The sequence below is a fragment of the Bemisia tabaci genome, chromosome 2 (assembly GCF_918797505.1).
Source record: "Bemisia tabaci chromosome 2, PGI_BMITA_v3".
In the NCBI taxonomy this organism is placed as follows: Eukaryota; Metazoa; Arthropoda; class Insecta; order Hemiptera; family Aleyrodidae; genus Bemisia; species Bemisia tabaci.
The window spans coordinates 43,486,315-43,503,365 of NC_092794.1; the positions used below are offsets into that span (position 1 = coordinate 43,486,315).

At 35.8% G+C, this 17,051-nt stretch overlaps 1 protein-coding gene across 1 annotated transcript; it reads left to right on the forward strand.

Moving 5' to 3' along the window:
• The first annotated feature begins 3,454 nt into the window (after positions 1-3,454).
• On the forward strand, positions 3,455-15,535 carry Vps16B (Vacuolar protein sorting 16B). The gene is made up of 12 exons (XM_019055919.2): positions 3,455-3,727; positions 4,693-4,744; positions 5,695-5,772; positions 6,366-6,454; positions 7,527-7,676; positions 8,745-8,881; positions 9,405-9,432; positions 10,479-10,605; positions 11,027-11,250; positions 12,227-12,403; positions 13,559-13,663; positions 14,377-15,535. Exons 1-12 carry the CDS (start codon positions 3,647-3,649, stop codon positions 14,395-14,397), a joined length of 1,269 nt encoding a protein of 422 aa, XP_018911464.2. The 5' UTR covers positions 3,455-3,646; the 3' UTR covers positions 14,398-15,535.
• Positions 15,536-17,051: the final 1,516 nt, after the last annotated feature.

Below are 17,051 nucleotides of genomic sequence, written 5' to 3' on the forward strand. Positions count from 1 at the left end.
TTGAGGCCTCAGCTCGGAACTTCATTTGAATAATGCGTTATGTGGGTGCGTAAGTAAGCTCGCCGAAGGGGAATAATTGGGCAAATAAATATTTTCACAGCTTCCCAAACTCAATTTGTCCCGGTTTGTTGATAGAATGAATATGTGATGAATCAATTTGCAGTTTTTGTGCGCTCCGTCCCGTTGCCATTTGGGACCAATTGAGCTTTATTTTCTTTACGACTTTTTTTTTTAAAAAAAGGAGTGGAAGCGGCCTTTTTTTGTCATATGTTAAACAAGAGAGGTCGTTAACTTTTCTCCGAATTCAGGGTTCATTATCGTCAGAAGCATGCGTTGGATGGTGAGGGATCGAGTTGATGCGACGATTCTCAGCGGGTCGGCGGGCTGATCATTGAAATTGATAGACAAAGAAATGAACAAAAAGGTCTACGGAAAAATGTAGGGAGCTCTTTGGTTGAAACAGGTTAGGTAAACGATGGTAAAAGTATGACGGGGTTGCCATTAGTAAGTCTACTATTAACCTCCATTGTCTGTTGTAACAACCCACTTCCACCAATAGAATCGCTCCATTTTCCGTGTGTCTTCTTTGCCTATAGCTTTGTCTATCAATTTTAAGGATCAGCCCGTGGTTTCAATTTTCCTACGTCTCGATTGCCAGATCATTGTTGAATGACTTTAATCGATATGTAGCAACACGAGCTTTCACGTGTTTTGAACACATTAAAAAAAAGCATTAAGTAAACGGGAGAAGATTACATTGGTGCCATGTCAGTTTGCCTTCAATTCTTAACGTAGGCAACACGAGCTCCCTCGTGGTCGAATTGTGGTATCATCGCGAAATGGCTATAGCTCACTCGAGACGTACACAAATAAGAGCTCTTTAACAAACGGGTGGATAGAGAGGGATACTACCAGATCGACAAGAATCAATGTAAACAGATAAACGTAAGCCGATCGACATCGATTCGATCGAAAAAAAATAGAAAAACAGGTTCGTTCTCATTCTTTGATTGAATTATGTCACTCGAAACAATCCCGATCTATTGCTCCAGTAAATGTCGGGAAATTACTAGATTAATGAAGGGAGCAAGTATTAAAATTATAGTTAATAGTGAAGCATCTGGAACCGTAACTTTGGTCACGAGCTTTTCAGCAGTAAGTGAGATAATCTGCACGCATGTTTTCCTCCAAATTCTGCCGACTGCAAAATAATGCATCTTGAAGGCGAAAAAAGCTTAAAATCCCAAAAAATCTAGGTTTCCCGGCTGCAAGTTGGTATGTGCTTGTGACATCTGTAAACATATTGGTGACCCAAAACATGTCCACATGTAAAATTTCTACACAATTTTTATTTATTTTTTTTTATTTTTTTTTTATTTTTAAAGAAAAAGAAGGCAACTTTATAGCTTGAGATTTATACCGAATATTCTGCTTACAGTGAAGAAAAGTCGACACTTATAGTTTTTAAGGTACTGGGCTGACTAGTTTTTCGAAGAAAAAATAAATTATGACAGTAGGTCCGCAACATCGCGCATAGAGATACGTGGTTTCGCACTTTGGCCATCGATACTTCGTCAAAATGTAATACGTAAATTCTGTAAACAACCACAGTCAAATGATCCATATATGGTCGAAAAAAGATAAGTTGAGAAGAGGGATATGCCTCTAGCTGATATGGTATCCCAGATGCAAGTTGGACGTATTTCTGTTAACGGAACTCAGCGCCAAACTGAGTTCCTTTTGAGGAGTTTAGAATCCCGGACAGCGCGTTTTGTCAAACGGATCTATATAAGCGCCTATCGAAAAGCATTGCGAGTATCCCGCAACACCCGACAATCCAAGCCCTCCCCCTCTCCATTCCTCCCCCGATGGCGCGCTTAGCTCCGTTTGATAGAAGTACGTCCAACTATCTCATGGCACGGCGCGGTAAGGCAACTAAACTAACTGCTAGACAAAGCGTAGAGTATCACGGGAGCACGAAGGCGCTCCAATCGCGAATCGTGCCATTGAAAGTGGCAGACTTAATAATTGTCACTTTCGCGTGTGTCTATCATTCAGAGTTTTGCACATTCTTTGAACATTTGAAGACTCCCATCTTTTGCTTGTCTTATTAAATTTTTTTCATTTGTTCATTTATTTATTTAATTAATCAATTTTATTCGACTCATTCGTTTATTTAATTTTATTGTGCTCATTTCATCTTACTATTTCTGTATTTCCATGATTTATTCAGTTATATTATTCATTATTTAATTTATTTTATTTTTTATTTTTTAATTTTTAATTGATTTCATCAGGGCCGGACGTACCTTCTTGCCGCCCATGGGCCGCCTGTATTTTGCCGCCCTCATCTCATTCGTTTTGAAACACCAATAAAAACCATCAAGCGAACGTGCCGGAGGGGAAGGGGTGCATAAGACGTGTTTACTCGTGTTGGACACATTTTTTACAAAAGCCCTGTCAACACTACTAGCAAAAGTTCACGGAACTTTGCGCGAAAGTTAAATTCCGTAAACCTATCGACGGTGAAAGTCGGCAATCACATAACTCGGTTTGCGACGTCGCAGACTTCCTGTCATACTTTATTTTTTAAATAGAAAACTACTCAACGGCAATTCTTTAAAACGGTCATGATTTTTCTTTTCAATGCGAAGAAAATTCTGCAAAAACTTCAAGAAATAATATCAATTTGTTCTCCTTTAAAAAAATGACGCAGAGGCGGAGATTTTCAGACACCGCAAACGAGTTATGTGATTGCCGACTTTCACCGTCGCTATCTCTGTGTGAACAAGGCCTTCCATTTATAAGAAATGAACGTAAAAATTATGCAAGAACAGACATAAATGTGGTTTAATAATTTTAACTTCCGCCGCCGCGCCGCGCTAACCGCGCACTGTGTTTGGCGCAATGCGTGAAGTATTCATGAAGTCTAGAAGGCGCTACGCGTTTCACGCTGACCGCACTGTTTTTGACGCAATGTGTGAAGTATCCATTCACTCTTGTAGGCGCTAATATGTGTTACATGCCGACCGCTGCGCTGAGGGCTTCTCCTTTTCCAAGTCCTCGTCATCATTGCTCTCTGCGCAGCGTCGCTGCGTGTGTGGTTTCTCTCTCAACTCGACTAATTGAAGGTGCTACTGTCTCTTGTATCACCGAAAGACGACAAAATTAGAAATTACCAAACTCTCAGGAAATGAGAGATTTTGTCGCCTTTTCTCGTCTGTCATTTTTTTTCTGAATCCGATTTTCTTTTTATACCTACATTAAAAGAAATTGCAAAATTTGCCGCCATGTGGCCGCCCCCTTAATCCGGCCCTGATTTCATTCATTTATTTGTTACTTAGACACAGCTTAAAAAGTTGTCTCAAACAATGCAAAAGTGCATAATGCAAGATGCGAGCAAGTTAGTTCCGTTTATGACCACTGTATGTCGTAGCGCCACAGTCGTGAGAGATAACGAAGATAAACAAACAAAAAATGTGAACGTGTTGTGTAAATGTTGATAAGTACTTTTTTCCTTGTTAAAATGCTTTTTCAGCCATACATTTTTATCCATTCGTGCGTTAATTAGTTATTTTTAGTATTAAGAAGAGGTTCTACCCAAGATTTCAGAGTGATATTGTTTACTTCTCTCATCTCTGTCAAAATGCAATCTCACAGTTTGCAGGATGACGAATCTCACTGGAATTCGAGTGATATAGGGAGTTTTGCTTTCGATTTTGATGATGTAAGTTTTCTTTATTTTCTGTAATGAGTTATCAAGTACTCTTCATAATAGGAGGTATCACTTACTGCGCAAGCCTCCACAATCATATTGTTTATTACTCAGTTGCCCATCGTGGCGCTTCATGCCTTTCCTGCTGTTTTGTTTCAATTTCAACTCTCCTCTATTTTTAAAGTGGATTTTCATGATGTCTGAAGAAAATTCTTTGCAGAACATGGAAACAGTTTGCACGATGAAAGCATGCATCCTAAATTCGACCCTTCAAACTCCGAAATTAGCCCTGTAGATGGTTTAACGGTTATGTTGAGCACCGCTTTGTACTCACCATACTTGATAGCACCTTTTCAACATCCTTAGCAGTTAGCCAGCCCTTTGGAAAACTGTTTCTACCATCAGGCTATTCAAACTGTACCTTATCAGTTCTAAGAATGCCTGAGAGTATATGTTGTTGACAACTGCAAACTGTTAGGTGATTTCTTAACATGTCTATATTTTGTTATTTGCGCGGTAACTCTCCGTTATTCCATGCTGAACATTTTTATCATACTACGACTAGGGATTTATTTTACACAATTTTTAGAATTCAGTAAGTCTCATCAGTAAGAGGATGTAGATCTGAAGATAAGTCGCTATTTAAGCAAATTTTATTTAAAGTTCCAAACCTCTATGAGAAGTTTTGCCCAGTTTTGTCTTATCAACCATCAACAATAATGGGCACCATTGCCAACATATTCGACCAATCAAATCTGACGGTTTTCGATGGATCAAACCATTTTTAGGACCATCTACCGAGGCGGTACAAAAATTACGCGGCAACGTTGCGATTCGTCAGTCACCGAATCAAAAGTTCCTAACTCATACAAATGGCAGCTGAGAGGTTTTGGCGCAAAAGTAGTATCGAACCTCTAAATAAATGTCCTCTTTTAATTTTCAACTAGTGTTTTTATGTATTAAATTTTTTGTTTCAGAGCCAAGAACCCATAGGCAGTTCTAGCCCAATTTCAAGTGGTCCATCAGCTGGTAATTAATTATAAACTATGAATTTACTGTCAAAAGTATTCATCTTTTTTTCATCAAGATGAATTCATCACTATCACTATCACTCTAACAAGAGGATCTATATTGAAGAAACAATTGTTTATTTTGAAGTTTGTGTCAGGCAGTTTTGAGTGGTGTCTCTCATTTTTTCACTCGAGATGTCTAATTTTAATAGCTACTTTAAGAAAATATTACCATTTATCTAGGTAATCGAAAAAATGCACCGGAAAACTGTTTTGGTTGACGTTTGGCAGGAAGTATACGTAAGATATTTCCAAAATTGGAAAAATCTGCCTCTTTTTTTGTAACAAGTCGGGCAGAGCCTGTAGATCCACTTTTATTACTCTTATTTTTTGGTACTTTTATCTTTCTAACTATATATTTATCTTTATGCCATGAATTAATTTTGGGTCTCAGATTCTGGGAAATACTAATTAATGCTGTGGCTGTTGTAAAAACAAAAGAGTCCCAAATTTTTTCCTCAAAACTTTAATATTTTGCCAATCATTTTGAATTCAGATTTACATCATAGCACAGAGAAATAGTTCAGTTTTGAAAAACCCGAAAAATGGGTTGTTAGGAATAAGTAATGCTACGCTATGGAGGGTCGAGACACACATAGGTACTGTCTTTTAGATAAACTTGATTTCTTGAAAGATGCATCATGCTAACGAGATTACATCATGCAAGCGCATCTAAAAATATTTATTCCTTCAAGTTGAATGTCTTGCTTTGACGTGCGTACTCTTTGTGTACCTACCCTGTGAATGATATCGGAACGAAGTCATTCCATGAAGACTAATGATGTAATACAAAATCTACAAATTATTTCAATGGTAAATATTTTAATTTTTACTTATGTGCATACCTATGTAACTACCTATTCTTTTTTTTCATGGCTATTCAATGCATTTTATCCTAAATGTTTTCAGGTGTTTCATTCAAAAGGAGTGAGGTTGAAAGTGAGGTGCCCCTGACCACGCTAATATCTGAAAAAAGTATATTTTTATGTAAGTATACTCAAATTAGAATGGTACCTATTCAGATGAGGTTACAATTATTTTCAACCCATTGTCCTCTGGGCATGATGGACATATCTAAAAAAGTTTCAACTCATGTGACAAAAGCTCTATCATTTTTAAGTTTAAAAAATGAAGCTTTACATTTTGAAGCACCCAGAGTGCACGAGTGTTAACATTTTATGCAAAAGCTCCTTGGCTATTTCTTGAAACATTGTATGTTGACAAATCTTAAAAATTATGGAAGGTAATAGTCAAGACAATCTGAACAGTTGGAACATTTTTTTCATAATTTGAAAGTGAGAGAGGGCTTAATAGAACCAAAGATTGAGCCAGAATAAATTTGATCTTTTTGATCTAAAAAAAATGGATTCAAAATTTGTCATTACTAGCATTGGAAAGTGCAAGAATGGACACAGAAAATTATGAATCCATGAAACTTTAAGAAGAAAAGAAAAAAAGAGGTCTGTAACACAGCTACCTCTGAAAAGTATTTTCTCGCAAGCTCTTAATATTCAGATCTCATTCCTTTCATATTTTTTTATATTTTTCACTTTTTCTCATAATTTTTTTACTTTTTGCAGTGATTTATGGTGAAAGCATTGATGCTGAGATGTCAAATAACACAAAGAATATACAGGAGGAAGTTAAGTATTTAAGGCGGCAGGTTAAGGTAAGAATGAACCACAAGGCTGTATTAGATTTTGATGTCCCATGCACAAGTTGCGGCAGTATTTCTATTAAAAGGAATCAATTTGTTATTGTTCAGATATTCTGGCTCTTTGTAATTTTAGAACAAGTGTAGATATGGTGATGAACTTTCAGAACTGACCTAGGGGAATTCAGAAATATCTTGAGACGTCCCTATAATCCCATGCTCTCTACGGTCCATGTGAAAAGTTGTGATACGTCCTCATGTGCGGTTTATATTTATATTGGCAGAAGAATGCAAAGCATAATTTGGCTTGAACTTACAGGGACAATAAATTAAGGGATTAAGGGCACACATCACAAAAGGCACAAGCCACCTCCTTTCCAGGAAATTAATAGAACCTCTTGTTTCAGTTCTTTTTGCTGAAAATTATTTTTAATTGGACCTCAAGGAAAACAGATTCATCTGTATTGATAGATTTGAGAAAGATTTATCTGGAATTGTCAAGACAAGTAAGATTCTTGAGGTGGAAATGCTCATGAAAGCGAGGGAAGGTGATGCAGAAAAGCATGACAATCGGAATTGAGATGCATGCATAAACTGCTCAAGACTCCATCAAAAATCAACGTCTCTAGGGTTTTTACAATCTCCCTGTAGTTAACTCTGTCATACTGTTTACAATTTCAGCTTACCCACCATTTAGCAAACGGATCTTTTTCAAAAACTGTTCAAAGGAAAACGTTTTATTTGTCTTAGATTATTGCAGAAGCTATCTATCTTTTAATCTTCCATTTTTGCTAGAAGGTCTGCATGACTTTATCCTAAACTTGGCCCTCATATGACTCAAATCTATTCTCTTAGTAGATGGGTTATTCCTATCATTTTTAATGTTGATAGATCGACACTGCTGAAAGATATCCACTTGGTAATTTTTAGCAGATCAGGGCTGTAAAATTATTTTACAGCCTTGATTTGTTATGCACAGCCATATTTTTACAATTAAATAATGATGTTCCCTCTCAAGCCATCGTAACTGAGTCAGTTATGATATGACAATCTGATCATTTTAGAAAAAACTTATTTTCTATTTCAGAACCGATGGCAAACACCTAGTGTCAAAACCACCATAAGTAGGATGTTATTCCATCAGCCTGTTTCATTGGAATTATTTCGCTCATTCACAAGTAAAAAAGCACTATTGGAAGAAGCTATCAGTGTTGGCGACGGAGAGACTGTTCTTTCTGTGAGTATTTGTAACTTATCATCTAAGTTCTATTATAGCTGGTAGCACCCCCACTTCATGTCTATGAAGTATAGGGTGGGTTCACCAAATTTACTTCTAATCATACTGATGGTGCATCTCCATTTGGAAGCATAGACGATGGAAAATATCTTTATTTTTTTAAATATGCTGATAATAAATATAGTGAATAGCATGTTGAGTGAAGAGCATATTCCTCACCAATCATTTCCTTTAAACAATCTCAATCCACTTTATTGGTAAAGTATTTCCGAAAACATTTTCTTTGCAAAGTGCAAAAATAAAATATGCATAGCGGCTGACAACAAAGAGCACTAATAAAGAAGAGATAATTATTTTTCAAAATATATAGAGGAAATTTATCATTTTGAAAATGGCCCAGCTTGAAAGTTTAAGGAAATGATTTATGAGGGGTCACCATCATAATTTTCTTACTTAAGCTGACATACTACTCATTAGTCATTACATTTTAATTTCAGTGTGTTTGAAAAAGTAATGTTGTTTTTAATCATTAATGCTGCAGAAATATAAGAACTGTATTTTCAAGTTTAAATTCTGTAACCTGGATTCAAACTTCAGATCATATGGATACAAAGCACCTTCTAATTGCCACAAGTAACCTAGTGTTAAGATGGTATTAAAAACATCGGACACTAAAAAATACTGTGAATCTTTAAGGCTTGCAAATACCTGCATTTTCTATGGTTATGACATTGTTAATTGGTTGTTACACAATATATCATATTCTAAGCTTTGTGTTAAGTACCATTAAATTCATTTGGATCTCTGAATCATTAATAACACAGTTTAGATCAACGGTCCAGAGAAAGATCATTGGGAAAGAAAAGTTCCCGGTATGTTCATGTATGTACCAGGCTATTTTAGAGAGAAAATTTAATCTAAATCCTCAATTTGCCTTCTCAACAATGGCACTGAGTTTAGCATTTTTCAGCAATCATCAAGGAATGAAAAGGGAATTGTTTAGTTTTCTATCGAAAGGGATTGCTTTTTAAAGTGCATTGGAAGTAATTATTTGGCCCTTATTTACAGATTGTTTTGTACCTGAGTAACTCATTGAAAAAGTCACTATTTAATCAACTGTTGAAAAAATACCCTGTGGCTGTCAATCAGTATGCAAGTTATTTATCAACAAAAATGCAGATTCAGGAACTGTCTGATTTGTACATGTGAGTATTTTTCTTTTTTTAACCGGAAAAGAAGATTTCTACCTAAGTTGACCCACAGTCAACCATAATGTTAAAATTAATATCACAGTAGTTATCAATAAACCAGAATAAAATTAATAAATGAGCAAAACAAAACCACAAAAAGTAAATGAAGTAGGCGCACTCATGTAACAGAAGTCTATTTACTTATGAGCTTTAGAAAGAATACTTGCAAAAAGGATGGATCGCATTTTGAGATCAGAGTTTTAAGGCTAAAGTGAGGGAAATTTAAAAATCAAGAGAGGCTCTCTTCAATCTTTATTGTTAATATATATATGTTACGGATCGTGAAACTATTCCAAACTCGCCAAAAAGTTGAAGTATACAAGAAAAGAATCTCGGAGGGGAGCACCTTTCTTACTTTCCTGGCATTGCAGTTTTCTTTACAATGAAATGTGCTATCTATCCCATCTTTCATGTGAAACTAACTTTCAAGCACTGTTGATCTACATACTAATGTCTATTTATGATTTATTTTGTCTAGAATGTTGGGACGAACAAAAGATGCTGCTGTAAGTATACTTACTTCACTGATATATTTTAGTTTATCCAATTCACTGAAGAGATCAGAAACATAACAAGGCTAAAATGGAGTGCTTGTAAAATATTCTGTTTGAATGAGGCTAGACAGTCTCTCACAAAACAATTAAATTAATACTTGCGGAAAGGCCGAAATTAAAAAACTTATGAGCCTTGGCTTCCGTTGTTAATAATGTCTGGTATGGCTCATGAGTTTATGACTTCCAATCTTTTAGCATGTCTTGATTCAATTGTAGGAATGGAGAGACAAGACTGAGGTAAAAGTGAAAAACTTAAAGAAACCTAGTTATGTTTATCAACCGGATCAATTCAGGAAATGACTTGCATAGAGATGCTCAGTGGGAAATACATACCTGAATATTTTCAATTAACTTTTCTGTACTCAGTCAAACCTTCTGCCTTTTAAACATACTTGTGGCCAAGTATAGATTGAAAGGTCCTCTATCTCTAACATTTTGCATCGATCAGTTTCCTCTTAAAAGTACCCTGCATGGAATACCCTAAAATTTGGAGCTGGCTAACTTTTGTCATTATTTGGTATGATATAATTTTCTATTCGACTCCTTGAGAACTATGGGTGTCTACAACGGAACTTTTTATTTGCAAAAGTCAAGAAAAGCGGGGCTGAGAAGTGAATTCTTCACTCTTCTTATTCGTGTTTTCTTACGGAGATGTGGGACTGATGCGATGTGTGTGGACACGGCACTGCATGATTTTATCATTCAGAGGCATTAGATTGTTTTCAGCAGTCTAATCTTCCTGGTCAACAAGGAAACAAAAGCTTTCTTTGATCATTAATCAGATATTGCTATTTGATAATGAACGTACGTATACTGAAAATTTCACTTTTTAGTCCCCTTCTTTCTTGGAATCGGCGCTCAGAAAGTCCAATGTTAAAAGTTCCTTGTGCTCTTGAGGTCATACAGAACGTCATATCTAAGTTGACCAGAAGCCACATATTTTTAAATCGCTCAAATTATTTTATGATACTCAGATTTTTTTTGAAATTTAATTTCAGATCAAAAATTTCCAGTATGCATGCCTGAATTCTAGTCAACAAATCAGCAGGCTGAAGCACTGTTTGAGTAATCACTTTTCTGATAGCCCTGACAAGCATAACCTAGAAAACTTTATTAAATTACTAGGTAAGTCATCAAGTTGAGCGATACCTGGTTTATAAACAGCAGTCTACACTCAGGTATATGAAGATTTTAAGAGCATATTTTCAGCAGAAATGAAAACTCAAAAGTGCCAAATAAATTAGTCGTAGCAGTAATCAGGTAAAAAACAAAATTTGAAATGAATTTTAGTTGGTGTTAATGTCTCAAGTATTTATGTACTGCAGCATAATGGCAAGCTAGAATCTGATTAAGAATGCATAATTTTTGGAAAGTTTGGTTTTGAACACCAACTACTTTAAAAAACCCCAGCTTCCACTTACTTTAATTTTATACAGACTCATTTTAGTGACATCCTTGGCCACTGTCATCAGCTGACATCTGTCTCATATGCAGGTTTATGTCAGATATTTTGTGTGTAATCGTTTTGTACGTTCCTGATTTTCAGAATGGCAGAAGACTGTAAATCCTGATTTATTTAGAAAATCAGCCATAGAGTCACTAACATACGCGTGTCAGCATCATTGGAATGATCAAAAATCAATCACTTCTAACCCCTCCCATCTTGTCAAAGAATTAGGTTTAACAGAGAAGCAGTTGCAATGGTCGACAGTAAAAGGCCGTGCTGCCAAAAAATCCTGGGATGACATCGAAAATCTCATCATTACAAAGGTATAATTTGGCATTTTTCTGGTTATTTACTGTTTCCCGATCAGGTAGATTTGAGCCTACCATAGGGTCCCACACCACCCCTATCTAATGACTGCTAAAGATCTTGCCTGTTTTCAGAGGGATCTCCATGGATTTTTAAGGGGAGGAGTCCCAAACAACGTCTCCTAAAAAGCACTCAAAAATGTCAAGTCTCTATCTCAATTTGTTCTTAAGTCATAGGTCCACAGTTTTTTCCCTGGGAGACATTGAATTGTTTGAGTGACTTTTGCAAGGAAAACAAATGAAGACAAGTCAAGTTCATTCGTCAGGGAAACCATGAGTTGCAGTAAAAAATTTGGTGCTCCTCCTAGTAGCAGATTGTTTTTAATCTAATCCTGTTTTTCCATCCTGCTTAACTTGTATTTTGGGTGTTCCAAAGACTACAATTTATTTAAGAAAAAATGGGGCTGACGTTAATTACCCCACAGTAGGGTCCATTCAAAATGAATTTTAGACTCTTTTAGAATGAAATTCAGAATCAATATGTATATCAATGGTGAAACTACCTGACTGTGTATATCGTTTGCGGTGTTTAAAAATATCTGTGCCCATCATATTCTTTCGAGGAGAATAAATCAATATTATTCCCTAAAGTTTTCACAGAGGCCTCTTTGCTCAGAGAAAGAAAAATCAAGGAAGTTTTCAAGAATTGATGTTGAGTAGTTTTCCATTTAAAAAATAAAGTATGACAAGAAGTCTGTGACGTCGCAATCGGAGATACGTAGTCTGGTAGTTTCACCATTAATAAGCCATCTTGATTTTTGAATTTCCTTTCAATCTGAAAATGAAAAAGACAGATATCCTGTCGCACCCTAGAGGTGTGTAAACTTATGTAGTGTGAACTTACTTTTTAAATGGCTGAAATCAGGTGAGGTATTTTTGGTTGAAGTTGTGATAACATGTGCGCTTTCACAATTTCCCCTCTTGAATGTTTCAGACATGGTTGGGTGGCAAAAGAGTAAATGCATACTTGGCCATTGAAGATGTTATCAGAAAACTTCATGCTGCTGGAGCCCCCTCGGAGGTTCTTCTTAAGTACTTCAATCTGTTAAGTGATGTAGATGCTCGAATCAGGCTTGCCACAAGTTTGCAGTGTGATAAAATTATTATTGATGTAAGTATTTCAATGGAGTCTTTTATACTTCAATATGTAAAGGCTGTCAAGAGAGTATCCCTTTTTTGTTTTCTGAGCAAATCCAAGTAGCTATCAAAGTGCGCTTTGCGTAATCTTAACATCCTCTGACATATACTTACTTTTAAAATGAGACCTGTAGATCAAAAATTGAGTATTGAAAATGGCATGTTCCACTTACCTCTCCAGGATTTTGAACCGAGCAGTAACATGGTGACTTATATGGTTTTGTGTAGGTATGTGAAAACAATTGAATGTATTCGACTTCTCTCTTAATTTTTTCCGTTATATGAAAATACTTGCATTCTTTTGGCAAACAAAAATATTCTATTGAGGAGAGTTTAGCAACTTTTGAATGTTCATACTGCACTCTTTCTTAGCTTGATTATTGAAAATGATTGACATTTGCGATAGACTAGGGGAAAATGAAGCAATCTTATTGGTAACAGTGGGTGGTTGCAATGGATACATGAGGTAAGCAATAGACCAGTGTTCGAAACTCACCTTTGAGTTTTAGGAGCCAAGTGGCGCATCAAGCCCATTTTTAGACGCCATTGAAGATTTTTTAGGGGCCAAATTGACTTTTTGCCTATATATTACGGCGCACTTGGTGAAAAGTTAAATGCAAGATGTTTTTGTAACAGACCTAGTAAGTAGCTGTAACTTGGGGAAGACAAAAGCACAAAAGATGAAATCGTGAAGAATAGAAAAAGCTTTCATTTGTAGTGCTGTAAATTTCGAATAATCACCTGATATGAAAATTCAGATTTTTAGGGGGCAGTTTTTAGGGGCCACGTCGGCGCAGAGCCTTCATTTTTTAGGCGCCATGGCCGATTTTTTAGGTGCGTTTGGCGCTTTGGCGCCTGTGAGTTTCGAACACTGCAATAGACTGGCGAATGGCAACTCACGAGCGATTCTATAGTTCATCCATTATTTTTCCCCCTAGTATATGAAAACCACCCATTTCAACCAATGAGTTCGCTGAATTTTCTCTTTGTCTTCTTTCTTTACTGCTTAGTCTATCAATTTCAATAATCAGTTTGTGTTGTAGGGTATCAAATTTTAGTTTTATTTCCTAATTTTATTCATTCACTAGAAATACTCATCTTCCTGATTTAATTTTTCCCTTCTTTGTAGTCGCTGACGTGCCACAGGGATCAGCAGGCTCTAATTCATCAGAAAGCGCAGTCTCCAACCCATTCCAAAATCTACTCCCAAGCTGATAGTGTTCTAAGATCTTTCGTAAGTCTCAATTTGCATTTTCATTCGCTGAAATCTTTATATGTGCAAACATTTATTTTTCTTCAATCTTGGAAGAGAAAATGGTAGCTATCCAAAAATCACGGTTGCATTGATCATCTACGTGTGGATTACTCTTGCTTTATAATTAAAATTGTCATATTTATGACTAAATGCGGAAAATTCATATCTCAATTGCAACGTTTAGAAAACTCAGATCGTGTTTTTTTTTTTTAGGAAAACAAATCAAATTGTTTCCACGCAATTTTATGTAATTTTGTTTTTTTAAAAAAAGTGAAGACAATTGGCAGAAAATATCAATAGAAACTATTGGTTTCTTTGGAAAAAAAAAACAGAACATGAGCCGAGATGTACATCACAATGTGATTTTCAGGTTTTTTGACTTCATTCATTGATACTCCGGTAAAGAATAAAGTAACATTATCATCATTTTCCTCTGAATTTCTTTTCCCTGACAAAAAAATAATAACACGACAATGAGAAGTCAGTTCAGAGGTGTATATAGATCATTAGGCTACAGCAGAAAAGTTAATGCTGACCATATTTAGTCAGATTTTTTCCGCATTCTTGTTGCACTGCTTGTGTTTATTTTGTTCATTAATTGATATTTGAGAGAGAAGTTGATGTACAGTATTGAACACTGCTTTAAGATTTCAATTTGGTTCCTTAAAATATATCTTTTTTCTTTTTTTCAGGCAACAAAATGGAAAGGATAAAGCAATTCTGTATTTCACTGGATTCTACCCTAAGTTGAGAGCTGAACAAAGAAGAAAAATTGGTTGACGCCTCAGATCTATTCGTCGCAATGAAAAGTGAAGATTCTGTGGAAGAATGTAAACAGTCTGGTTATGATACATAAATGCAGTTTGTATCTACAACTGAAAGCAATTTTATCTTCGTAAGATGCATTTAACTCTTTTTGTAAGGGAATATTTGACAAAAGCATGACCTAAGATTCAAAGCTTTTGATTAATTGCCACATCAATTTTCCCAATTTGTAGATGGATTTGAAACTCTCACTTTGATTGCATGAAGAACCTCTAAACTGAAGTTGGTTGTGTCAAAAACAGACCATCAGTGGTATTCCTCCATTTTTATTCCGAGCACTATGATTTATCACTGGAACAAAACTGAAAAATTAAAGGGACTGAGGGCTGTGCTCGCATTTGTCCCTGTAACTCTACTGCCTTTTTAACATATACATATGAAATACAGAGGCTGAGGAAGCCATTCAAGTTTAAGAGATGCCATGTGTACTGCCTGTACCTAAGAGTAAAAAAGAGGAGCAAGTAGGAGACAAAAGTAATTTTTTCCTCTTTTTTATTCGAGAGGTTTTGTGCTCAAAGTTATTCCATGTCAATTTTGAAAAAATTGAGATCTCAGCAATTTTAAGCTACTCAGTTAGAACTTTTCATCAAGCATGAAAAGCGCGAAGAAGAACATTGGTGTACAATCTGCAGGCTCTTAGCACTAGTTTCAATGTTCTTTAGCTCAAGTGCCCTGCTTAATCCATCAATTGTAAATCCTCTTTCTCCAAAAATCATAAAAATAACCCATAATTCCGCGATGACTGCTTTTGGCCCTTTTTTTGGCACCAAATGGAGCAACTTCCATATTTTTAAGTACAAATATTCTTTGCTTTTAGAGTAACATTCAATGTGCTTCTCTGTATTTGTACCATTGCATGAACCGGAGGCTCTGAATCTATCAATTTTATATATCTGTGATAAAAAAAGACCCCCAAAATTCCTGTACTTAGTGCATGTAAAATCAATAATTTAGTTATTGACCTCTGATAATTTTATAGTATCAACGTTTTGTAAAGATGATGAATATATTTTATTTGTTTTTTTATTCAACTGTCACTTTTTTCCTAGCAGTATCGCATCCTGTCTCAATGTCAATCATTTGGACCAGTAAAATTTAATTCCATTAGTATTATCAACTTCTCAAAATCATTGAGTTTTGAAAATATACAGTGTATTTGCTCTGAAAAACTCATTTTGATAGTGAAACTGCAGGAACGCATATCTCATATGTGGAATTTTGGAATCTTGGCTCCCATTTCATTTTATCAAAGGAGAACAATCCATTGCTATTGTTTGAAATTTGCACAGATTATTCTTTAGACACAGAAAAGAAAAATCAGGAAAGTTTTTAAGAAATGTTGACTGGTGTTTTTTCGATTCAAGAAAAAAAGTATGACAGGAAGCCTGCAACAAGCAAACTGAGGTACGGATTTCTGCAGTTTCATCGTTGACTTAATTTTCAGTTTGGTGCAACTTTGGTAACAAATGGCAAAAGAAATTCGTCCCGACTTCTCTTTCAAGCTACTTACATGATAAAGTTCGAATAAAAAAAGACATATCTTTTAGAAAATTCATCAAAAAATATTTATTTTCAATTCTAATTTATGTGCAAATAACTTCTCCATTGAAATTTTGACAGCCCATTTTACCTTACCCTTGTCATGCAGTTTGATGGCAGCATAGTGCGCAAGTCCAAAAGCAAGTCGAAAGAAAGTCCAAGATTTTTGTGCCCTTGCCTAAACCTTGGTCAAAAAGAAAGAGAAAAAAAGAAAAAGAAAAAGTTTTAATTGAAGTCAAAATAATTAGGCCGTCAGCTTTACCTGCAGATTTCTTTTAGTTATCCTCCATCCTGTCTTTTTTTTCAATTCAAAATGAGCTTGAAATGAGTTTGTGCTTGTAGAATTAGTTGAACTCTTGGACAGTACTCAGTAAAAGGAATCATTTCCTTATTTTGTGAGGAAAAGTGCATTCAATGCCAAAAGGACATTCTCTAAAAGTTCAAGGCATGAAAAACTCCCATAAATTAAAAACTGAATGGAAGCTATGAAATTTTGCAGTCAGTGAATCCTTACACTTCAAGAATAATTAGTAAACTTGCACTGCTTGCATTGGAAATGGATGATGGATGATAAAATGCAATTTTTTCATAACTTTAAAAATCGATATCTCGCGAACGGTTTGAGTGTAAGTGTTGCGGTTTGCGCTAAAAAACGTTTAAAAATATTCTCTACACGAGTATTGATGCTGTTTGCATGGTTGCGTAAATTATCGTAGTCATAAATCGATTTTTTCGATTTTGAAGGTTCGACTTTTTTCGTTTTTCGTCTCTCCTCTCCAGGCGATTGTTGCTACGTGAATAAAAACCAGTCGAGGTGATTCTCCATAAAATTTTGCATCTACCACACTTTGTTTGACCTTGGGGAAACGATTCATTCTTGAGTTATAGCGATTTTTCTGCGCGTTCCCGGTTACGCGCGGGCGGCATATCGGCGGCGCTCCATCCCCTCCGGGCGAGGCAGAGGTTGTTTTACTACTAGGGCCTTATATTCATGCTGTAGGTT

Excerpts from the sequence above, each read along its gene's own strand:
- Vps16B (XM_019055919.2), top strand. The coding sequence starts at position 3,647 with ATGCAATCTCACAGTTTGCAGGATGACGAATCTCACTGGAATTCGAGT. Across the intron at positions 7,677-8,744 it reads ACGGAGAGACTGTTCTTTCT|ATTGTTTTGTACCTGAGTAA; the intron begins GTGAGTATTTGT and ends CCTTATTTACAG. Across the intron at positions 8,882-9,404 it reads GAACTGTCTGATTTGTACAT|AATGTTGGGACGAACAAAAG; the intron begins GTGAGTATTTTT and ends TATTTTGTCTAG.